The sequence below is a fragment of the Tubulanus polymorphus genome, chromosome 11 (assembly GCF_964204645.1).
Source record: "Tubulanus polymorphus chromosome 11, tnTubPoly1.2, whole genome shotgun sequence".
NCBI classification, from domain to species: Eukaryota; Metazoa; Nemertea; class Palaeonemertea; order Tubulaniformes; family Tubulanidae; genus Tubulanus; species Tubulanus polymorphus.
The window spans coordinates 11,665,955-11,690,833 of NC_134035.1; the positions used below are offsets into that span (position 1 = coordinate 11,665,955).

At 38.9% G+C, this 24,879-nt stretch overlaps 2 protein-coding genes across 2 annotated transcripts in view; both read right to left on the reverse strand.

Moving 5' to 3' along the window:
• LOC141913058 (uncharacterized) overlaps positions 1 to 3,831 on the reverse strand; it is a 61,482-nt gene extending 57,651 nt beyond the window's left edge. Inside the window, exons 1-2 of the mRNA XM_074804501.1 lie at positions 3,811 to 3,831; positions 1,154 to 1,325 (exon numbers count right to left, since the gene is read on the reverse strand). Coding sequence (XP_074660602.1) covers positions 1,154 to 1,298 — 145 coding nt within the window. The 5' untranslated portion in view covers positions 1,299 to 1,325; positions 3,811 to 3,831. The remainder of the gene's footprint in view (positions 1 to 1,153; positions 1,326 to 3,810) is intronic.
• A 1,395-nt stretch (positions 3,832 to 5,226) lies between these two features.
• LOC141912611 (tyrosine-protein kinase BAZ1B-like) lies at positions 5,227 to 24,732 on the reverse strand. Its single transcript, XM_074803905.1, has 34 exons — positions 24,459 to 24,732; positions 23,826 to 24,001; positions 23,382 to 23,487; positions 23,048 to 23,093; positions 22,738 to 22,851; positions 22,539 to 22,615; positions 21,982 to 22,147; positions 21,277 to 21,806; positions 20,639 to 20,762; positions 20,172 to 20,320; positions 19,695 to 19,862; positions 18,961 to 19,057; positions 18,381 to 18,552; positions 18,138 to 18,241; positions 17,606 to 17,767; positions 16,901 to 17,058; positions 16,616 to 16,716; positions 16,258 to 16,465; positions 15,726 to 15,792; positions 15,374 to 15,591; positions 14,900 to 15,058; positions 14,349 to 14,517; positions 14,036 to 14,168; positions 13,399 to 13,529; positions 12,751 to 12,897; positions 12,359 to 12,433; positions 11,790 to 11,938; positions 11,147 to 11,265; positions 10,836 to 10,943; positions 10,452 to 10,644; positions 10,118 to 10,202; positions 9,482 to 9,700; positions 9,042 to 9,117; positions 5,227 to 8,492 (listed from the first exon to the last, which is right to left on the reverse strand). Exons 1-34 carry the CDS (start codon positions 24,569 to 24,571, stop codon positions 8,458 to 8,460), a joined length of 4,854 nt encoding a protein of 1,617 aa, XP_074660006.1. The 5' UTR covers positions 24,572 to 24,732; the 3' UTR covers positions 5,227 to 8,457.
• Between the last annotated feature and the right edge of the window lie 147 nt (positions 24,733 to 24,879).

Here is a 24,879-nt window from a genome sequence, read left to right on the forward strand (position 1 = left end):
TCAAAAACGTGTTATGTTTCATCAAATCTAAAACAGATATTAACATATTGTTTTGCTGATAACACGCTGACAGATAAGAGCCGATGTAACTAAGGTTTTTAAAGCGAGGCTCTAAGTTGTACATAAACATCTACCGTATCATCGCATTCTTCAAGACTTCAACGCGTAGCTGCACTAAATAAAAAACAAAAAACTTCCACTCGGGGAAAACGATTTACATTTTGCGCTTATAAACCGACGTTTCATACGAGAACGTTGGGTTTGACTGATGAAACGACACGTGCTGCAAGTGAAAATATTCACGAAGGAAATTTCGGAATACTAAAGATCGCGACCTTCGTGTACGCGAGGTTTACGTGCGTACAACCGAGATTTTCTTTGAAATAGCGTATATGTATATACATACGTTGAAGTATATATATAAGTTTGTTATAAAGATAGATCACTCCCGCAATGACGTAAAAAGCGTATTATTACGCGTTTGTTTTATTAGCGACTTCGGAAGCGCGCACGCATTCAACAATACATTCCACAACGATGAAACAGGCAATATTTATATATATATATATACATATACGCACGGCGGTCTAATTACAAACAGTTTTTTTTCTGGAACTCGGGTAAATAGATATAAACTCCTGGCAAATGCAGTCGTTTCAAAGTGGACCTATAGACCGCATTTCCGACTCGACCCCAAACAAAAATCTCCAGAAGTCGAGTTTTGTTCACGGCATTGAAATCCGTCCTACAGTCGTCTCTTATCAAGAGACCTTTCGGTTTTTTTTCGGCGGCACGATACGTTTCACACGCAAATACTAACCTATTAGTCGCCTATTGCTCAAGTCAAAATATGATGGCATTATTCATAATTTGTCCACAAAAGACGTCCACACAAAATTGCAAATTAAATCTGATTATTTTTTTTTCATATGAACTACGATTATTTCGATCCGGCTTGATTTTAGACATCAATAAAGAATGACCTTGGAAGCGTACACGCATCGTCGCCGGAAGTGACGTATGCCAAGGCATCAGAAGCTCCGTGTTTTCAACTAGAAAGTGGTTTTCCTCCAAAAATAGTCAACAAAAACTATTAGAATTTTTGATCATATTATAATCATAATCGGGGGTTCGTCATCGTCTTGAAACCTACCTGAGCCATGTCCCGAGCCAGTGGTGGACGTCGACTTGGTTCGTTCGCGTCGCGCATTGGAGATCGCCGTTGAGTCGGTTATCACCGGTCCTCGCTCGCTGAGTTGTCGCTCAGGCGTTACATCGCCCGCAATCGATGACGACATACTTATAGATCCTACCGCGTACGAAGCCTGCTAATAGACAATTTCGGATTAGCTACAAAATGCAAAACGACAACGCCTAATCAACGCGCACATTATTTGCTATACGGCGTATTGTAGGGTATTTGTTTTCGCCCTCAACGCATCAGTCATATTCCCTGATGGTTCGTAGCCTTGAGCAAAACCGTGGTTTACAATAGCAAGGTCGACACGAACTACGAACGTATGTAAAAGGACACTGTGTGTTGCGCAAAAATAGAAAAATATATGAACTGCATATCGGCGAAACAAATCCACATAATATACACAAATTTAAAAGATTAAAAACGATGTCTATTTGTCAAATCAAGTCACAACATTTCGAACAGACCCCTCAGTATTGACACCATCGCGGGCGTGACGATGATCTCTATAAAAATTCCAAAACATCGAATTTTTTTCTATATTAAAATATAAATTGAGTTTTGAATCTCTTGAATTTGTATATTATTATCAACATGATTGCTTGCTATCATTATACCTTATTTTCGTTACTTAACTTTTTTTCAAAGGGCCTAATTGTCCTGTGGGCCTACATGGCTCTGTTCGCGCCCCTATCTACTAATTCTGGTTCAATCTTATCCTTTTGTAATTTTGTATTGCTTTTGATTGACGATGAAATAAATATTATGATTATTATGATTATTGGTAACATTGGATCTTGATAACATGAGCAATTCGCCACGTTAGAGTACACGTGATGACAATTCTATTATCTGCATAATAATTCCGCTGATAGTTAAGTTAAAATTGTCATTATTTTCTCTGAGCTTAAGGCTGCCTTTCAGATGCTTAAATACATATTAGTAAACGTCTCAATTCCTGAATCTAATTGAATTGTAATGGTCGTGTTGGTTTTTTCAACGCATACAGAAATGCACTAAAATAAATACTATAATCTCTCTACATGCGCGCCAGTTTTATGATAGTATAAACTTATTCTAAAGATATTTCATATCACTGCTATCTAAATTGTACGTTACAGGAATAAATTGAGGCAGTAGGTTCAGGCAAATGATTTAATGCAAAATGCACAATAATAACCGACTTATTAGAGAAGGTTTTTTCAGTGTTGATTAACTGTTATAACTAGATGTTGGTTATTGGAAGAAAGTAATCCATAAAAAAATAATGTTGGTGGCGCGGGTTAAATCTAGTTACCGCTATTAGATCATCCCATTGATCGCCGTTAGGAAACAGTCAACACGCTGAGGTCTCAATAAACCTTTTTTTTAACTTTTAATCTTCAAGTGCGGAATTAATCTTATTCACATTGTATAGGTTGTGCAGATCGAAAAGTGATGAATATAGAAATATTTTCCATGGCCGTGTATTCGTATGTAACGCAAATTACGAAATGTACAGTAAATTTTCCGACATTAGCCTTTCAAAAACACCTGCGCGATATGAATCGAAATCATGCTAAGCCTCGTCGCTAGCTGTCACTGGCAATCAGGCGATTAGATGGATTTTCGGAAAAACACGGCGTTACATGCTACAACGCGTACAAGTAAAAAGAGATGAAAAATCATATTTATAACCGCGTAACAAACAAACACTGACGCACACACGCCACATGCCACTGGATGGTATCAGTTTTCGAATATTAAAAACGTGCCGATAAGCTAAGCGAATACCGCAGTTTTTCTAATTGAATTTCGAGTTATTCGAACAGATTTTACCGCCGGGGCATGCGCGTGATATTTTTTGGAAATTAAAAATTGAAATTGTTATTGCCGTATGATTGGGGCTGTTCAGTCTCTATATTCCGTTCAGACTATTGCCGCAAGTGTTTGTAAACTGTTCACGCTACTATCGTTATATTATGATTAGCTAAGAAAACATCGTGCACCTTCAGTCAGTTGCCATACACACATTCACCCGGTAAATTCGTGTCAGAATTTGCCAGAAAAACGAGAGCTCGAGGAGGAGCACAGTACTCTTTTGATTTCACGTTCTCGGTGTAGGGTTTCCCATACGCAACGGGTCGATATAGGCTTCACCGACTTCAGTCTTGTGGTCGATAAACCGAATTTATTTAACGAATATCTAATAGTAATTAGATAATTGGATTCAGTCAGAGACTATTGGATTAAAAAGAACCCTGTCTAGTTGAATCCTTGTTGGACTTAAGTAATTATACGGACGGCAAGCTGCATATATCAAGAATAGTAGATAATAAAAACAACAGCAAAAGGATGTATATATCCCTAACAAAGTAGAGATTAATCTATTGATATTGATTCGCTAGTCTATATATTATTTACATCGATTACGCTTATAAGAATCTAAGATTTCACGGAAAACTAATTTTTTACGTATCTAATTTCTTACGTATTTAAAGAATCATCCGTTTCACAACATTTCCGACTTTACTATACGTTTGCACTGCATATACATTTAAAGAAAAACACAAAGAGGAATTTTCGTCCGTTACTACTAAGACGAAAATTGAAACTCGAAACTATGTACATACCTCGGTTCACAATTCGTGCAGTTATCTAAGGCCTGTACGCGAATAATCCCGCCCCAACAATGTCATAATCCAAACATCACCCGTATTTCGCCGCGTCCACAATCTTCAAAAATCAAATCGAAAATTGATTGAAAAAATATGTAGATTTTCGTTTGTTGTCGTTTGTGCGACTAAGTCCGAAGAAAAAGAAACGCCGCTAGAGGCATTTAGTGGCGATGGTATATGTAGTTAAGCGGCGCTGTGCGTAGAGTGAGTACATACAGCAATCTTACCATCGGTAAGTAAGGGGTAGACATAGGCTAGAGAAATGCATACTTACTGTTTCCCAGCAGTTGCACATAAAAAATGTAACCGCTATAAATTAGAGTTTCACCTAGAGTACCTTTACCCGAAAAACAGACATTCAACTGATACGATTTTATGTTATATCAGATACTAAAAGTATTGTCGGGATTTTTAAAAGTGTTAAACGCCATCATCGGGAAGATGATATCGATGTTGTTATCCTCACCAACGCAAATTGTTGAAATGAAATGAATATTATCATTCGACATAGGCGACAACAGTTCTTGGGCTCAGGCTCGAACTCTGAAATTACCATGCGTTAGTTCCCGTTGCGTTTTGCATAAGTTGTATCTAGGGTCAATGGCTAAGTTTCGTCGAGACAACGTTTTGAAATTTCGACCCCGTTCCTGACTTATGATGAGGTCATCTTCAAGGTCATATCGCTGAAAAATAGTTATTAGTGCCTAATTACGCCGCTAGGTGGCATGTGGGGTCCTTGCGCTGCACAACTTGACGTCCGGTTTGAATTGCAGGGAAATCGGAAGTAGAAAAAATTACGTCACGAATTCAGGAATTGTTTTCCCCGTGCACGGGGATATCAGGGAATCTGGGCGTTATCCTCTGAAATCAGGGAAAAGTTTCACCAAGAACCTTAATGCCTGACGTACCACAGTATATTGTTGTGATAATTATAGCTATGTAATTATACTTTGAATGAATAAAATCTATATCAAACAACCATTCAAAGTACAACGTTTTACATAACGAACAATTTATGTTAAACGAAACCAGGATTTATTCAGGATTTTGCTTTCATTTTTGAATACTGTGGACGTCTACGATGAAGTCGTCTCGCCTATGTACCTACTATTGTACGACTTCTAAGATTGCAGCTCATAGATGATTTACTATGATAACTATATAGCCCAAAGGTTAAAATCTTATTTCAAATATTTATATAGACTTTTGCTTTCAATAAATAAAGAACTGCTCATTTCTTCATAAAAAATTCCGGATAAAAAACTCGTCTTAATGCACTTTTCATTATCGTTTTCCTTGAAAGAAATAAAGAAGAAATGAATAAAAGACGATCATCATCTAACTTAAGTAAATGATTTTTATTTTACTCTATTATACTTTACTACAAAGTTACGTACAACAAAAAGACAGCGTATCAATATACATATACATATATCAATTAGTATATACGTTCTACATTGAAACAATGCGCGCATCTCACTAGAATCCCGTATACACGATCTATTCACCGCATCAGACCCGTAGCAGCCCCGTCTTACTCGGGGGCCTGCGAGAGTTCGCCTAGAAAATTCAAAACAACCGTCGCCAGATTTTGCGTTTATTTTCCTCGCACTTTGGCCTCCACTTGAGCAAGTTTGGAAACATAATTTGAAGTAACAAAAAAAATTTCACCGATTATTTATTTTTTTTTCAAATCGATGCTTTAATTTTCTTAAGGCCAGCGCATCACGGCGGACCTGCGTCGATTATTTCAAACACGGTCCTGTGCTGCATCACCTTTGAACTTTAAATCAAACAGTTTCACGTCAACTAAATCATGTTGATAAGTTTGAATATAGGATTTAAAGATGACCCCTACCCCGGAGGTTTAAGGAATTAGCGTCAAATTTATTTTTCACGTACGTCATATCGGGCGAATATCACTGCATTCGACCACGGCCGACGACTGACATAAACTCTTTACGCGTCATGGTGACGTCACACTGCAAGTAGTGCAAGCGGCTCAGTGAAGCAAAACGCCATTTGACCTTGGAGTAGTCACTAAATGATTAAAATACGATTGATGTCTGTGGATGACCTCTACAGCCACGTTCACACTACGATACTGCAGTCATCAAATTTGTTAAAATAATCAACAGCCAGGGACTCAAAAATCTATCATTAAGATATCAATTTAGGGGTAAAATGCTAATAAGGAAATCTTGCAGGGCTAGTGTCGTGATAACTAACTATCTGTGGCCAATTTAGCAATACGTGTGTGAACTCACATACTGATTGGCCCGTTCCAGGTACGGACCCACTTAGAACGGTCTAACTAGTGATAGTGTGAACACGGCTTATAGGGATCTTGCACGTGACGTCATAGTTTGCCATACGAGCTGGGGTATTTACAAACTACGAGGGTCTTTCATCTGAATACCTTAAATAACACGGGCTCTTCATTTAGAGTTAATGGTTTGACCATCAATATAAAGGCGTAGACACGTGGAGAAAGTACATGACTGCAAGACCTCAATACTGGAGATTTTAAACTTGATCTAACTCAGAAACATATGCAAAATAGAAGTCATTCTTTTATGACTTATACTTCGGGAAATCCGCGCGAGCGTTACAAACGATTGCTCTATCCATTTACAAAACTTATCAATCTTCATCTAAACCCTGCCTCCACAAATAAGAAAAAAAAAAAATTTTGCATTTTTTGTCCTGATAGAGATACATAAAATCAGTCATTCGGCTACGGACACTATCAAAGATTTCCTATCAATCTTTATCATCATTTTCTATCGAGAGAAATATACATTCAAATCGCGCATTACGTATGCATTATATATAAATACGCCTAACATCGATTCCAAACACTGAATATACATTAGTATATATACATTATTACATCATTGTCATTATTACCCATTCACGAATCATCATACAATGTGTATATATATTATGGCATAATTCTTTGACTACTATACTTTATGTACATGTACAGCGAAGTCGCCAGACGTTCTTAAGAGGTAACATGCGACCCTTCGAGAGAACGGCTTCGGATGCTGGACAACCTTTCCTAAATTTGCTTTAAACGTCGTCGGTTAAGACTCTGATGGAAAGTAAAGTCTATTACACATAAAATAACAGACTCATATATAGAAACATCACGGGCTATTCACTCAAAAGTTGGTTAGAGTTAGTGACAATATTAGAATCGCATTGTAATCATGATCCATCAGTTGACTCGGTTTTTAACCAACTTTTGAGCAATTTTCTCCTCGCGATCAGTAAAGTTTGTCCCGTTTTACATGACCAGCCTAGTCTTACTAATAAATAATAAAAACACCGCATTGCCTTATTCGGGTTTTTGATGGATTCTCGACAAAATGCAATTATTCATAACAACCGAGGCTAATAAACTGATTTGAAAGATTAAACTTTAAAATCGAAGATCCAGTCCCGCAAATGTTAACGATGAACTGTAGAATCATCTTCAGAACCCGTCTTGAATTGACCCAGCCAAAGTTTGTTTTGCTACGTGTAAATGATGGTAAAGTTATGAAAACTAGTTTCTAAAATTCCACTCGAAGATGAATATATGGCATTTTAGTAGATATTTGAATTGAACCGAGTAAAATAATGCAGAGCGAGGCCTTTTTTAAAGTAAATCAAAATTGTATGTACAGTAGACTGCACTTCGTTCGTACAAACAACGCAGGGAAACATAGAATCATCAAACATGTTTGAATTCGGAGACATCGTTCTTGAAACCATGTTTCATGTTACTCGTCAACACACTCAACACTAGGAAACACTTGGTTCGGTTTCCTGTTTCTATGTTTCCCTGCGGTATGTGTAATTCAGCTTTAGATCTCAGGGACCATTTCGTTTTCTCCAAGGCGAACCAATTTCGGGCAGTCAGAGCGATGAGAAGGAATTTGTTTTTGGATATTCTATCATAGGAAATCGGAGTCTACCGTAAATACGCATGTATTCGATACACATATTACCAGTCGCGTATTACATATCAGTATACATCATATATACATGTAATACATAGATTTCCGATAAAATAAAACTGTACAACATTATGATAAAATACATTCGCATATGTGTCAATGAGTGTCGGTGTGGGTGTGCATGTGTTAGTGCGGGTGTTCTGTATGTCTAGTTAAAAAAATCCCGGTATATTATCACATACAAGCTAGCTCATCACCATCATCATCACCATCATCATCACCATCATCATTTTTCCTTGATCATCACTTCCAGCACTAATCACAGTGAATAGGCTGGTCTGCGCAGTCAACCGCGCTAATCGAGGTTCCACCAGGCGGATAACTTCTAGGATCGAATCAAAATGTATCCATTGTTTCATCTCAAAACTGCCGTAAATATTTACCAATCCAAAAGATGAATGCAAGTTAATCTAGACACGAGATTTGCCTGATTTTCAATTCAGGAGTTTGAGAATCTAGATATTAGCTAGTTACAAGCGAGTTGTTCTAATCTGTTATCCAATCCATCCGGTGGTACAGCTGGCAGCAGGACGGGGTCCTCTTCTTCGCTCGGTGAAGTTTTCACTACCACACAAAATTCACCGACATGTCCGCGTTACAAACCAACAAATTTGCGTTTGTATTTCACTTCTGAAGAGAGAAAGAAACCAATTTTTGCGAAACATCGATTTTCATCAATTTTACCCATAACAGGGCGACACATGTACGTTGTTTCCCCTGACTTGATCTGTTAAGAACCCATTCAATTAACACAGTCAAATACCCATCCTTCATTCTTCGAAAAACCAGGCATTAGGGAGGGGTTTATCAGGTGGTGCTATAATAGTGGTTAACCATATATAATAATAATAATAATAATAATAATAATTAGTGCCTTTCCAATGAATGCTCAAAGCGCTGTCACTCAATTATTACCCAGCTTCTGTTAGCAATCCAGTACATTCTTACTCTCCCTGGGGAGATGCAACACCGATACGCTGCAGAGCGATCAAGGCGTCGTCAGCCGGTAGCAATTGTGAATTAATGCCTTGCCTAAGGATATATGTAGAATAGTAAACCTACAGCTAGGTATATTAACCATCAATACTCATAATCCGGATTTATTTCGCCCGTCTCAAATAATCCGAAATAAGCAGGGTCTATGTACAGTACTCATGGATGCAGGTGAGATGGACTTACCGGGTAAAAAGCGTTCTATCAACTGACCAAAATGTTTCTCTATAGTAACCATACATTTGTACACTTCGGAGTTTGGCTGAAAATGAAACGTAGGACGCGTTTTAGATACATTACAGCGCGACCATCGGGACGAAGAAAAATATGAGGATACAGTACATTCCACCTGCCACGGAACAGATTGTCTTGGATTACTCACGGTTCCCACAGTTACATGAATTAACGATTCCCAGGTTTTTCCCAAATATTTCATGGGTGATTTTTCAATTTTTTCCAAATGGAAATGAACTGGGAATTATCATTTCAAAATTCCCAAGTTTTTCCCAATGTCCCTGTTCTGTGGGAACTATGATTATTGCATGCTATGGATTTTAGCCTGAATGAATTACAATCATTATTAGGATGAATTCAACCTCGGACAACTGAACCGGGCGCCGACTGACCTTGTTGTAAAGCTCTGCATTGTTGAACAACAGTATAAAATCGGCGATGAATTCGTTAATCGTCTCGTAGTGGAAACACTTGGTTTCGATTGTCGACAGATCGATCGGATTGCGCACGATTTCGAAGTAGTCGGGGACCTCGTCGCGATCGACCGGTTCGCAGAACGGCCAACACGCGCGGTTCTTCACCAGACGCCCGACTATTTCGTAGTATATAGCCTGAAGAGTGTAAACGTATCGATCACATTATATCAAACAAGCACGACTAATAACACTATAGTGCAACATCGTTTTCATGACCTCCCCAGATGTAATGATTTTTTGCAGTTATCACAAACGTAGAATTTCATCACAAATCGCATAATTATAATAATTTCATACTGGATCAAACAAACTCTTGGTTATAACGAACAGGGGCCATTAGTTGGTTAGAATTAACCAGTGGATAGTTGACATAGTGATAATTAAAACTTCATTGTTACTATGGTATTTATCCACTGGTTATCTTTAACCAACTTTTGAGCAACTGGCTCCTGATTTTCTGGTCCCCTGAAGTTCGTTGTAACGAGGTGCTTCTGTTTTTCAGTCTTTTAGCTTATCACAAAAACATTCCCGAACTTATCAAGAATACTTTACCTGTAATTCCGATTGAGTTTTGGATGTATTGCTGATTAAAATATCGCTGTTATCACTCTGCCGTCTTTGACTAACTGGTCTAGAACTGTAGAGACACATTTTTTCAGTTGATGCATGTATAATGTTGCTGAGGCAAGACAAGATTTTCATATCTAATATGTTCACCAGTAAGGCAAGGTTTACTGTATATCCTTGTTTTTATCAAATTCCGTCCTTTTCCAAAGAGAAATTGGTTTTCAGTATGTTCCTCATTTTCTAAATCGTGATCATTCACCCCATTCACATATAGCTGCTCATCTGTAGAAGCTCTTAATTTCCTATTTGAATACTGTACCTGTTTCTAGTCGGCCTTTTAGGAGAGTTTGATCGTTTGGTTCGCCGATGCGAACGAGACTCCACCGGCTCCACATTCTCCTCGATCTCCGTCTCTTCATCGTCGTCATCATCATCATCACCATCAGCGTCGACGTCATCATCGCCGCTGACTTCATCATTTTCGGACTCGTAAACGTAATCTACGCGGCGACCTGCAGTAAATGAATGTTAGATATGTATACTACCGTAGACTCTGTCTTTCTTGGCAGCATTAGGGCTGTAAATGTGTCACAGAGTTGGCCAGACTGGATGCCAAGCGGTTTACAGATTTAAGTGGTATTGAGAAAGAAGGAGTAGATCGTAGTTTAAGCGTTATATTCTCCAGTTCTAATCCCTTTCTCACCTCTAGTCGAACGTCGAGGTCGACCTCTCTTAGACTTTTTCGACCGATCGTTTTCTGAAAAGTCTTCGTCTTCGTCAGAACTGGAAACCGCACGTCGGCGAGTTTTTGCTGCAAGATAGATTATTGAACGAAATCCGAACTTTTGAAAACCCTTGAACTAAGGGAGCTACAATTTTCAGAATCTCCACATTCCGTCTAATACTTAATAAGTTTTAGACCGATTCTGAAACCTTACCCAGACAAATTGTCTGAATTTGATCTTATCTGGAATTACCCATACCGCGGTAAGTTCACCGAGTTGCAATACTTACCGGCTGCTGCTGCTGTTCTTTGGTTCGAAGATCTTGAGGATCGCGTCGACCTCGAGGCCTGCGATCTCTTTTTCTTGTACGGAATACCTTCTTTACAGTACTGACACGACCATCCTTTCCTGAATGACATCACGATTCGAATGATATATAAAAATATCAGACTTAAAGTATGGTAGCTCATTTCATTATTTTCTTTCTCAATGAAGAAGGCAAATTTTTTTGACAAATTCAACTAGCGACAAGTCATGAAAATATTTCTGCTTTAAATGAATTATCAACTACCGTTAAATATATCAAAGCTGCCAATTTATGAATATCTGAATCAGGGATGTGATGTACAGGAGCCAAATAGGAATAAAGAAGGAATTTATTATCTTATTAAGATTTTATGGATGCAGGACAACAGTTGCCAGGAAATCCAATCATTTTGAAAAATACCACCAAAGATTGTAAAAAGATGATATTTCAAGGGACTCAGATGGATGGCAGTTTTGCGATGCAGTCGTAGCAAGGATGTGTTATCACAATGAACTGAGCAAGAACATTGTCATACATATCGGCGATAATTTGAGGCAATTGACTCAGGGATAAACGGTGTCCACTGTTTACGAGATTTTCTTTTCTTTTATGAAGACGTGAATACCTCGGTTCGTGTCGTAACGCCGGGATGTGACAATCTAAGTGAAACGCTCTCGGACAAGAACTACACGACACGAGACCCTCGTCTCCTCCACATCGTGTACAGTTCTCTTCATTCGAATATTCCGGTTCCTCGACCTCCATCTTTTCCTCCTACGTACAGAGAAAACAGATAAATAATAGCACGGTGGCGCCACTTTCTGTCTATTTACATATCCCCTGGGGCCGGTTGTATAGTCACGGCATAGACTCAAGACCAGTCTAAGACCAACATAGTTCTATAGCCAATCTAACAAATTGAGACCAGTCTTAAGGATTCCAGACCACCTTTGGACTGCGCAACTGGCCCCTGAGTTTCCCATGTGATAACATAAAATTCCCTGAGTGAATCAGAGAAATTTCTAAGTTTGAAATGTTATAATTCACTTTTCATTGAATCATGTATTGAAAAGGAAGTGCGTGGTCAATAGAGTTTTCCAGGTTTTTCGGTAAAATTGTTAAAATTCCTTGATTTTTCCGATTCCCTGAGTTTTCCAGGTTTTTAAGGTCAGAGGCCAAAAAATTTCGACTAACCTCAGACGTTCCGTCATTGCTACTTCCACGATCTACGTAATGTTTCGGCCTGTCCCTCTGTCGCGGCGCTCTAGGCTGCAAATAAAAACACGCGGAAACATTGCAAAAGAAGTGCAAAACTAACTGACTAAGGCAGCCATTTGGGCTGGTGTTCAGATTTTTCACATTTTTCATGTCACCACCACTAAGGGTAGGGGTACAATCAGTAGTTAATGATCATAATAGCGACAGATTGAAATAAAGCTTCTGAAACTTTCTAACAGCACGTGCATAAATTCCTCGGTATTCGACAAAAAAGAGGATCAAAATGGTTCATGATTTTTCACAATTTTTCTAAACTGATGAACATATTTCCTAAAAGCAAATCGGTTAAAAATATAGTTCAAACTTACCGTACAAGCTGGACAGAACCAATCACCGTCAGGAATAGTGAGCAAAGCCGGTCGTAAACACATCAGATGGAATGCTTGATTACACGAATCACAGAGTATCAACGCTGTGTAGTCGTCTTTACGATTTCGCCGACATATTTTACATTTCTACACAAATTTAAGAAATAAAATGGTCATTTAGACTCAAAAAACTTGATCAAATTCGAGCGGAATAGCATCCTGTGAATCAGGAACAAAATAAGTACATAACTAGCGTCCAGCACCATACAGTCAAAGCTTAGATATAAGAACACACTCTAAGACCGTCCTAGTTGTGGAGGAGCCATGTTAAGAAGATTAACATGAAATTTCAGAAACTATAACTGAAAATCAGGGGTGGCAGGTCGGTAGCTCTGTGACGGATCAGTTCATTTAATTAAGGAGTAAATCACTAAAATTGTATTCTGCATAGACATAACAAGTCCATTTCGATCTTGTTAATGTAACCATATTCAAAATAGATACATAATAGCTTTTCTCACTGATGCCACATCTTCAAATTTTCATAAGAGCTACAAGCTACATATATATATATATATATATGTATACAGGCCAAAATGAAATCATTAATTGCATGCGATATATTTACGTTTTAAATGATAAACTTACAGCATGTTCGGCTGACTTCTCCCACATTATCGACGCATCTAACATTCCTAATAATACGTGCAGACGTGAGAATGTAGCGCTCGATTCGACGGCTTCGATCCAACTTTTCAAACGATCGGCCAATTTCTTGTCTGAAATCATAAAACATTGTATAACGAATCTGTAGAAAGGAGGTCTCTACAATCGACTGCGGCAATCGAGGAGTCCACTTGTAGCAAGTGGGGATCCACCAGGCACCACAAGCGAGTATTAAGACAATGATTTCAGATTTCTTCTCATTATTTCTCAAATTCTATTAATGATAAATAAAAATCGCGCGGCGCATGAACCCAAAAGATCAATCAGAATTTATCGTGAAATGCCTTAGATGCGGAAGGCTAAAATTCTAAAAGAAATCAATTGAAAATGAACTAGATTTGATCGTTGTCCTATTGCCGTCATCCTCATTGAGGTCATTTTGTGTGTAAGGGCATTGATGGTGCCTGTTCAAATACAGTACTCAGCTCAAATTGGATCTATCCAATTCGGCGAACCTTTTAACTCGAATATTCATTTCAAATTCGAACTTTTCACCTAATCTCAAAATATTCGGATTATCAACACAGTTCGACCGTCTTTAAACTCACTACCAGCTTACTTTTTACTATCGACCCTTCTACAGCGGCGCCGGTGCCCGATTCACCGCTCTTTTCAACTTTATCCGTCTGCGTAAAAATTCCTTCGAGAAATTTCGAGTCGACCGACAAGTGAGTTTCTAATAGCAGCGCCGCCTGAAACAGAACATCACAAATTAATGACTCAATCCTGGTAATCTTGAGTAATTCGTGTCATGAATTGCAAACTCCTCTGAGATCTAAATATCTGATTTAAAGTGGATTGAAAATTCACTCATTTTGGGAATGGCTTGATGCTTAATCTATTCTCACATAATATACTTCAATGTTACGTACGAGATCTTTGATATTCGTCGTTGAATCTAATCGTATGACCCAGGCGTCGTAGTTTTCATCGCCGCCCATACACCCGTTAACCAGTCGAGTTCGCGTTTCCTTCAGTTCCTTTTTGAAAGCGTCGCGAATATCGTTCGGTCCATCGGCGTCCAGCAGGTCGGGTTCCAATCTGCAGAAATTAGAAAACAGAATTTTCACCTTGAAGATCAAGCGTAGCCTACAGTGGCCTATTCATCAAAATTCTTATTATAAACAAGATATTACGCAATTTTTTACACTTGATCTTTAATATGAAATAGGTGTATGCTTTGATATCGTCAATGTACAACTGGATGAAACTGTTTTTCTATGATAAAACCTGCAGAGAATCGCATCGCAATAATTCGCTGGCAGTCGCAATGCCGACCTAGGCCCGGCATCTATCTAAATTGTTGAGACCATTGAAAATTAGCAACTTATCATAATCTAGTTTCGTAAATCTGGCCCCAAGAATTGACTTACACAACGGACATCAGCACATACACTGTAATGAGAATTAGTAGATAACTCACTTTTTCTCAAACGATTTCGCAATATTCGGCAATTGCGTTTGCAATTCTTTCTTGAGTAAACTTTCGCGAATCCCACGAGGGTGCAGGTTATCCAATAACTGTTCCATGTCGGCCATGCCGTCGAAATGGAACCAAAGATTTTGACCGCGATGAGGAAACCTGGAATTAACGAAACAATTCTTGTATAATTCCTGTATAATATAAATTCTTGATTCTCATTATTGAAAAGCATCCCATTTCACGTGCACCGTGAATAATATCCAGATTAGATCAAAATCAGTACCGGTATTTAAACGATCCGAATTAAGCTAGTTTAATTGTACATCTATGCTGGCATCTTCCTTGTCATTGAAAGAGAAAGTCAGGACAATGCCTTCAAGGTTGTAGGAGCTATGATCCAAATGGTTTGAAGCGTTGGCATTGACTGGTCTTTTATGCTTGAAGTTGGGCCTTTAAAACTTAAAACAAACTCACGTTCTTTCGAGAGGTTTCTTGTCTTCGTCTTCCGAATCGGAACCTGATTGTTCGACGTCGGACATTTCGACGCGATAATCGATCTCTTTCGCCGCCCAGCCCTTTTCGACGAACAGCCCGGGCAACGACGACTTCGAGAACACCCAGTAGCGATTGTGGTGGCGATCGTGTCCGATCGGAACCTGTCTCAGCGTTAACTTCGATTTCAGAATGCCTTCCTGCGATACAAAAATCCAATTGAAATCGGTACAAATTACGAGGAATGCAAAATCAAGAGGAACTATAGAACAGGGTGGCCACTAATTTGACTCGCTCGGAAATCAGAAATTTCGACAAAAGACCACATCCTTACCTCGAAATCTTTTTCTAATTTTTGCAAAGCGACCGCCTGCTTGTATTCCTCATATTCTTTATCTTTCCTGTTGAAAAATCATTTCATTTTGAAAATGGAGTTAAAGCTGGAGTAGAGATATACGTAGGAAAATTGGAGGGCCGGAGTACAAAAGTTAAGGAAGGGCATTACTCGGATACGTGAGTTTTCCTCCTCATAAACACTCCCTCGAAGTTCATCGAGAATGAAATGTAAACAAAAATGAGAATGGGCAACTAATCATAATCTTAATGAGCAAAACCCACAGTTGATGATTTCATCATTTATTTTCTCACAGATTCGAAGTTTTGACTAAACTTTTTGTTTTCATCAACTTTTAGTCTGAATAGTGAGATTAATATCAGTCTGCTAATCATGATCTTGTTTTGTGAAAATGGGTCCAGGTATCATCTACTATTGTACATGTTTTCCTTATTCGGTAGTATATTATCCAAGGGCCAAGTAATCACAAGACAATTGATAAATCCACGAACATTTCCACTTTTGAACGTACCGTTTTTTCTCTTCTCTGCTTTGCTGTTCGCGTAGAGCGGCGTTCAAACGTCGGCGCTTGACAATCGACGCGAGATCGTTCGCTTCGTTGGCGCTAGCGCCCCCTTCGTCGGCGGATGAAGTCGGTTTGCTGTCGTTGGCTATGGAATTTTTGCCGTAGAAATGCGATAACAGCGTATTTGTAGTAGAATTAGTATTACTCGCGGCCCCTGGAAAAATTAGAGCACTTAAACAATCATTTCAAAGCTCAATTTCTCTCAAAATCTAAGATTAGATTGCCATCTGTGGCAAGCGAGGAAATGCCAATTTCTATAAATTGATTTGCTGTTACGATCTAATACAGTTTTCATGTAACGCACCGTTTGGAGGATTCTCTTCAGTTTTCGGAACTTTCTTGCCTTCTTTTTTCATCTCTTTTTCTCGGATGTTTTTCTTATGCAACTCGTTTAACCTCTCGCGCCTGTAAGAAACGATTTCAAGAAATGAATAGACGATGACTGCGACTACCCCATTGAATTGCTCAAAGCACACAGTGGGTCTACTTTTTCGACAAGCTCAGTATTAACCCTTTCAGTGCTGTCTAATCAATACCCAACCAAAAACTATCGTATTAATAGGTCCTGTAGTTTTAAGATCTAACGTACCACAGAGATGTCGCTAATTTCTGTTTCTCCTCGATGTAATCCTGCAGTGAATACGAAGCCATAATACGATTACACAGTCCGACCAGTATACTCAATTTCTGAGTGGGATCCAAGGCAAAGAACTCTGAACCTTCCAACAAATCTATAATTTCTTCGTCCTACAAAATATAAGAAAAAATTTTACGATCGCATTATTATCCGGTACATGGTGTGTACAATGATATCCTATCCTATTACATGTATTTATCAATACAGGCTTCCCAATAGGTCATTCCTGGATATAATGAGTTTTCAAGGAGTTCGAAAGGAGAAAATGTCAAATTTCGAGGAAGCGTCTGCGTCATTTACAGTTGACTCCTCCTAAATCAGTACTGTTTATCTCGGTAAAACCCGATTTATTCGGAGGTTTTGTGTAAGAATTCTTTTATCCTATACCATACCTAAACTCGATTTCTATGGTAATCACCTAATTGAGAAACATGCTAATGTACCGATTTCTAGGCATAGTCTACCGTACAAACATAAAACTAAACCAGAAATTGCCATTTCTCAAAATTGAAGGAGTTTCAGGCATTTTACTCAAATCAAAGGAGTTTCAAGCACCTTTGAGAGCTATTTCTGTTGAGTTTTTAACGAATCAAGGAGTTGTAGGGACCCTGCAGTAAAAGGTGACAGCTTGCAAAATAATGATTATCGTCCACGTACCACTTCATCTTCTAATTCTTGTTCGCTGGATACGCTCGTGTTTTCGCGATTGTTTTCATCGGACGTGTGATCGTGCGTACGCAGACACAAACGCACGAGTTCCGACGCCGTGAACGAATTCACGGGAACCTCGGACAGTTCGATACCGAACTCCGCGTAATCCTGAAACAAATCAAACATAATTCAGTTAAATTATAAATGAGATTTTTTCAGAGTGAGAAATTTTCTCTTCTAGAGTTCTTACGGGTTCCCAATTTCATTTTCCATACCCAGATTATGAATTTTCCATACCCCAAACAGTGTTTTCAATAAGAAATTAACAAGCCAGGTCCCTTTGAAAAACAGGAGGGTCCCATAATATATCGCAGTAACGAAAGCTGGTTTGAAAAAACAGGCTGGTCCTTTACAAACGACAAAAGGGTCTGGGACCTGGCTCTATTGAAAACACTGCCTAAGTTACAACCTAGAATCGGCAATGTAGGCCCATTCAAAGTAAATCAGTGCAGCGTCAGGACAGAAATGCCATACATACCTCTGCGATTTGGTCTTGAAGAAGAGTCTGTAGCAAGTATACTAAAACTTTGGTTATGTACCAAAATCCCCGTGGTCCAGCAACAAGTGCTTCCATCAAAGAATCTAAAATAAGGATTTTTCTGTTATCAATTTTCAATTGAGTTAAAACCAGTCGATGAAATTGGTCCCTAAAAGTTCATAAAAATATTGGGATATTGAAAGCGGCTGCAACCATTCTATAACCTCCACTTTTCACACGTACCTGCTCGAATGACATCATTACTGTCGGGCGTGAGCAATTCCTTGAAACAACCGATAAACTCCGTAACCATGACCACATCGCCGAAACACTCATTCGGTAGACCGTCGGGTGTCGAGACGATTTTCGGCGCGGGTAATGCTCGGAGATCATCCAGTTCGTTATCTTCAAATCTCTGAATCCGGCAAGAGAAATAGATTTTGAATATGCGATGAGTTATAGCTGATCTACCCTTTTAATGCTGACAAAACCTGGTAAGTGCTGGTAATAATCTTAAAATTTCAAAAGATTCCACCACAGTGTGTTGAATAATGGGCACACCGCTTTAGGGCATCTACACAATTTCACTGTTAGACATATGTACTAGCAAAGTTAATCACCGATTTATACATTGTACTGCGGTGTAGATGAAATGAAAGGGTTAATAGCTGAGCTAAAATCCGATCAGCAACATTTGAAAATTTTGTCAAGGACAAAGTCAAATGTAAACTTAATTTCTGGGACTGGCCATATACTCTCAGAGACATTTTTTAAAAATTTTTAATAGTTAATTCCATGGACAACGACGATAAAAGAAACCGACCTTTCTCTGAGCTAAACGCAATTTCTTCTGCTCCTCTTTTCGCTCGGCCCGTTTCGCGGCCAAATAAGCATCTCTTTCTTCGACGGACATCGATTTCCTAAAACCAAAGCGAGACACATCCTAGTACTGGTGGCAATTTGTACCATCTGGACCATGTCCGGGACACAGTTTCATGAAAAGGATTAACCCCTTAATCAATTCAGATCGATAAATTGATGAAGAACTCCAAGTCATTTCAACGAAAGAAATCCCACAATAACGAAGCCAAGATTGAAAAATCAGGCAGTACGCCTGATGATGGCTAACGGTTGTTAGCCAAAACGTCGCTCCTCAAATATAATCATTCTGATGTAGAATTTTTTCAATCTTGGCTTCGTTATTGTGGGATTGTCTCTTGTTATCATCATACACGGATATTGTGTATCTTCTCGTCTTTTCAAGTCATTTCGAGTAGTTTTTTTGAGAATTTTTTTGACGCCGTTAAAACCGTTACTATAAAGTTTATACACACTGATAACTACTATGCATTATTTAAGAGGTACTGTGTGAGTCGCTGGACTGATGACTCCCTACGCACCAACTTCTATAGCACTTCTCCTAAGCATGAAATGACTACTACATTTAGACATAAAGTCTAAGGTAACATAAAGTAAACCATGAAAGTGTTTAGGGAGTCGAGTATTTTTTTCGACGAATTTGAGAAAAATTGATCACCGCTGATGAATTCTACTTACAACTTTTTCGCTTCGGCTATTTTCTCGTACTTCTTCAAGATCATATCTCGCACGTCTAACGGCAGATTACCGCGCTGTTTTTCGGTCAAGTCGTTGCACGCTTTCGTCAGTAATTGAGGCAGCGTATGTTTACGCTTTCGTTCGTCCATCAGCATCGTCTTTTGAATCCTGTACGAGACGGTTAGCGTTAGTAGAGTTGAGTAAAACCAAAATTGCGATACAAGAAATGCCGGGTTTGTATTACTCAGGTCACATAAGATCTGATCTGATCACAGACAGTTGAGGACAATTTCTTGAACTCTTTTCCGCAATAAAAAGAGTTTCAAAGAATTTTATGTTATTTCTTAATTTCAGAGGAATTATTGGTGGCCATCGAAAATAAAGATATTTTTCAAGGAATCAAGGAGTAGTATGAACTTTTACTTATTAATCTAACTAACGGCGAAATAAACATTTCCACTGATGGATTGCAATTACCTTTTGACAATAAGTGGAGTTCTTGGAGTGACCGGTTTGACGGGAGATTTTCTAGCTTTAGTCGGTGTTTTAAGCTTCGACGGAGATGCTTTCGGCGAGCCGGTCGATAGTTGTTTCGACATATCCAATAAAGTGATCTGTTTCATTCCCTGACAAAACAAGCAGCGTAGATTGATTACTACAGAAAGCTCCGCTTGTTAAAGGAGAAAATTACATATTTCAAGGAAGCATCTGCATCATTCCCAATTACGATAGGCTCCTCCTCAATCAGTACTGTTTATCTCCGTAAACCATTAATTTGGTGGTCTTGTACGCTAATTTTTATCCTTTACACTAACTAAATTTGGTCAAATTGGGTAAGAATAAATCAGTACAGTACTACAAACATTTCTAATAGCCTATTCCTCAAAATTAAATTTGGATAATTTTTCATCTGGTAAGCTGGGACAAGGCATTCAGATACGTACCTTTTTCTGATTCGGAGCGGGTTGCTTCTTGGGAGTTTTCTTTTTTGTCGAATTAGCTTTATCTTCTTTCTTTTTCTTTTTCGGTGACTTCGCATCAGTTTTCGACTTGTTTTTCTTGGAGGGACTGAAAAATTAGCGAATACAAGATGCACAGAGTTTACGAGAGTGAAATAACAGAACTCGAGGAAGCATTTCATCGCAATACATATGTTCTGATTGATTCAAACCTATCAAAATTAATAAAACAAGATATTTTTTCAGTCATCAGCACATTCACATTTTATCAGATGAAATCAAAAGATGTTCCAATTCTTCAGGGGCCAGTTGCTTAAAATTTGGCTGGAGTTAAACAGTGGATAGTTGACATGGTGACAATTGAGAAAGTTCATTGTTACTACTATGGTATTTATCCGGCCTGCATTTTTTAAAGCGCTGTTAAGTGATCCCTGTGATTAGACTATCCCGGTGTTAAATTTCACTATCCCGGTGATTGTTATCACCGGGATATCGATTAATCACCGGGATAGGGCTTGTCACCACTTTGAATAACGCAGCCCAGCTAGTTATCTTTAACCAACTTTGCAGCAACCGGCCCCTGGGTTATCATACCGGTAAGTCCCGACTTCCACTGCACTAACCTGGAATGGGACTTCGACGATAGTTTCTTTTTCGGCGTCAGCGATTTCACCTTAGCCAGAACGACATCCTCGGAAGAATCGCTATCATCGGCCGGACCGACGGTGGTGGACGCCGACGCCGTCGTCATTTTCGTAACCTTCACCGGAGTGAGTTTGATTTTCAGATCGAGCAGACGTATATCACTATCGCTGCTATCGACGTCTGCCGACGACGATTTCGATTTTATCGTCGCTAACAACATATCGTCTTCGCTATCGCTGCTATTTACACGCGACTCGGCACTCGCCGATTTTTTCGATTTAACGACCGTCTTTTCCGACGACTTATTCGATTTTTTCATCGGAGATTTTTTCGGATGATCGAGAAGCGTCTTTTGTTTCTTGCCGGACGACGACGACGATTTGCCGGCGGAAAGTTTTACCGATTTTTCAGATTTCAATTTTTTACTCGCCGGCTGAGCTAGCTTCGACGGCGGGTTTTTCCTCTTCTTCAGCATGTCGTCCTGGGCCTTTCGCGTCAACTCCATCATCTGCAGAATATTCAGTTACATCACGTTCAAATATAAGTTAAATGGGGTTCCACTTCTATTTCACTTTTCAAATTTATCTGATATTAGCTTCTTTACAAAATTCTCTAACTATTCCCTGACTTTTTTTAAAGATAAGAACCCGATCGAGCATCTATCTGCCGAAAAGTCGACGTACCTTTTGAGGCGATACCATGAAATCCGCAAACTTGTTCGGTATCGAATACTTCTTGACGTACGCCTCGTCGACGACCCACGGGCTACTCGAACCGACGCCGTACCGTACGGCGTTCGCGCGGATAAACAATCGTAGAAGTTCTTTAGACGGGGCTCTGGCGGTTCGACTGGTTAAATACAAAAGGAAGAAACGGTAATACATGTATCATTTTGCCATGACAGGCAGACTTGACTTGATTGTAATTCCATTTTGTCGCATTTTTCATTGCAAATGAGAGTAGTAAAGAGAAAATCATCAAGAAACTATTCTGATTTTTGAGATCATTTTTATATTTTAGGAGTAATTGAAGCCTTTGTAGCGACTGCTCTCTAATAGTGAGTGTTAGGTACATTATGTAGAAGACTCTACATGAGCTCTGAATTGTGATACAATGACAACATGTTTCACAATCACTAGGGTTCATATAATGGCTTGACCAGATGTTTTCAACGGTGAAAAATTTGTAACAAAAAATCTTTTGAGTTTTTGAGATGCTATGCGGTATGTGAAGAACTTACCAGATATCAGCGGCCGGGACTCCGTGTATGATTTTATCCTCACCATTGATCTTAACGCTATACTTGTAGGACAGCAGCTGAAATCAATGGTTAAGATAGAACAATCAGAACTTTGAATATCTAGTCATTTCAATCAATTGTGGCATTTTATGGCAAAATATTCAGTCACTTAACGAAATCAGTGCATACGCCTATTTACCTGCGGTATTGTCCACTTTTTCGGCGACCCCTCAGAAGTGGTAGCGTTATTGTTTTCATTCGTGCTATTTTCTTTATCGCTCGACGGCGAATGGCAGTTAGTTACTTTCGGAGCCTGAAAAAATAAAATGGAAATAAATTCATTGAAAAAGAGTTTCTAAGGAATCAAATAGTCATAGGAGCCCTGTCAATGTATGTATGTAAAACATGGCATTAAATCTGGATTCCTCATAAACCTGATTAATTTCATCAGTCTAAAATGATCCGAATTAAGCAGGTTCTACTGTAAATTCAAATTCTGCCCAACTTACATCCACAACGCCGCATTTATCAACGTCAGTAACGTGGCCGATGATTCTGAAAAGATTCAAAATGCAAAATTCAACCGCTGATCACACGACTATATAACTGTAATTTGAGGTCCAATTTCGACATCAAAAATCTGTTTCGACAGGTTTGGTGGGTTTGTAAAGGACAACAAATCAAAACAATTCAAGTCCACTAATCAAATAAATAACAGGGACAATCCATATTTCAAGATCAAAATCTCATAATAATAATAAACTGGCACTTACAAGTAATTTGTGCATCAGAATAATACAAGTTTCAAAGTGTTTAATCAGGGTGAAATAATGCGGTACTTACGACTTGCCGTTTGTTTTTACTTTGAAAATGACTTCCTCACCGACGAGATACGCCTGGTGGAGACACGTCCAAGCTTTATCAACGAGCAAATCTAGTGAATCGGTCGCTACGAATAAACAATAACAACATGGGGTTAGAATTCTATATAGTTTGAGGGCATTCTCAATGAAGGCAATCATCGAAACGGATTGCAGTGGATGAAATTGAATCTTTGAATCTTTCCAATTTATTCCTAACCCTTTCAGTGCGAACTAATTAATACCCGAAAGTACTGGAGATAATTTGGTTTGTATGACAATGTGAAATTCTTGATGTATATTACTTTGAACATGTCACTAGACATATTGACTGTTGAAGGCATTAGATAACGGAGCAAAAAGTCCGCTGTAAACGTAAAAACCCATCTTTGTTCAAGTTTACGATCAAAAAGACAACACAACATACTATGATGAATGATTTCGAGCACCGGTTTCTCGAAACAACTCGGAAACTGGGACTTCAACGACTTTCTGGCGGTCATTTCCGATAGAAACGCTTGCTCGTGAGTGAGGTTTACGTGTCCCGTACATTGACACGTCCAAACACGCTCGCTGTACAAACTCATACGTTTAGTGTATTCACTGAAAATACCGGGTTAAAGAAAACACCAAGTGAATCAAACATAAAATGACTGACGACTGAAACTGACGCTTTGGCGCTTTCTAGCAAACCGGCAGGGGTACGAACACTGTTCTGTCCACTATCTTCTCTCTAAATCTTTCTTAACACTTTCGTTTCCTATAATTATCAGAAATGTGTTGGTCATTCGGCAAAAGTGTATTACTATTGACTCGACATATGCCGTGGTATGGCAAAATATCGTCGGCCTGAATGAATAGCAAAAAGTGGAACACCAGCGAGACGTTTTTCTTTCTGTTGTCGCCACAAAAACAAATCGAACTGAGTTATAAAGCCATAGGATTAGGACCCACAACTCAAGATTCCCATTATAACAGGTGTTAGGCCCGTGTGGATACATGATAAGCTACGATTGGATGGAAAATGATGCGTTGTTTGCGAAAACATGTAAAAGGATACTCTTTAGTTTTGAACTGTTCTTTTGAATGAGGAATCGTGTAAACGGTCTCATTTTCATCGATGTTAGTTATCGGTCGAGCCGGACTGAAATATTTCTGCCGTAAAAGCGGCATCTCGGCCGAATACGACGATTGTTTTGAATGTGGCGGGAACTACCGATGCTCTTCGCAGTTTTTGTAGAGCTAGCCCAAACCGTGAAAGTAGGTCATCCGCTACTTCCGGTGTCCCCGAAATTCGCGCGGAAGTATCGCTAGCGGGTGGCTCCGAGTTAAAAATGGTGACCAGTCTACCGCGGTCAACCAGAAACCCAATACGATTTATGTTAGTAAATCACATACAGAAGACTTTATGGGCCTTTATTACTGTTTTAAAAGAATTGATCATAGAAATTCGAAAACAAATGATTTGGAAATTTCTCTTT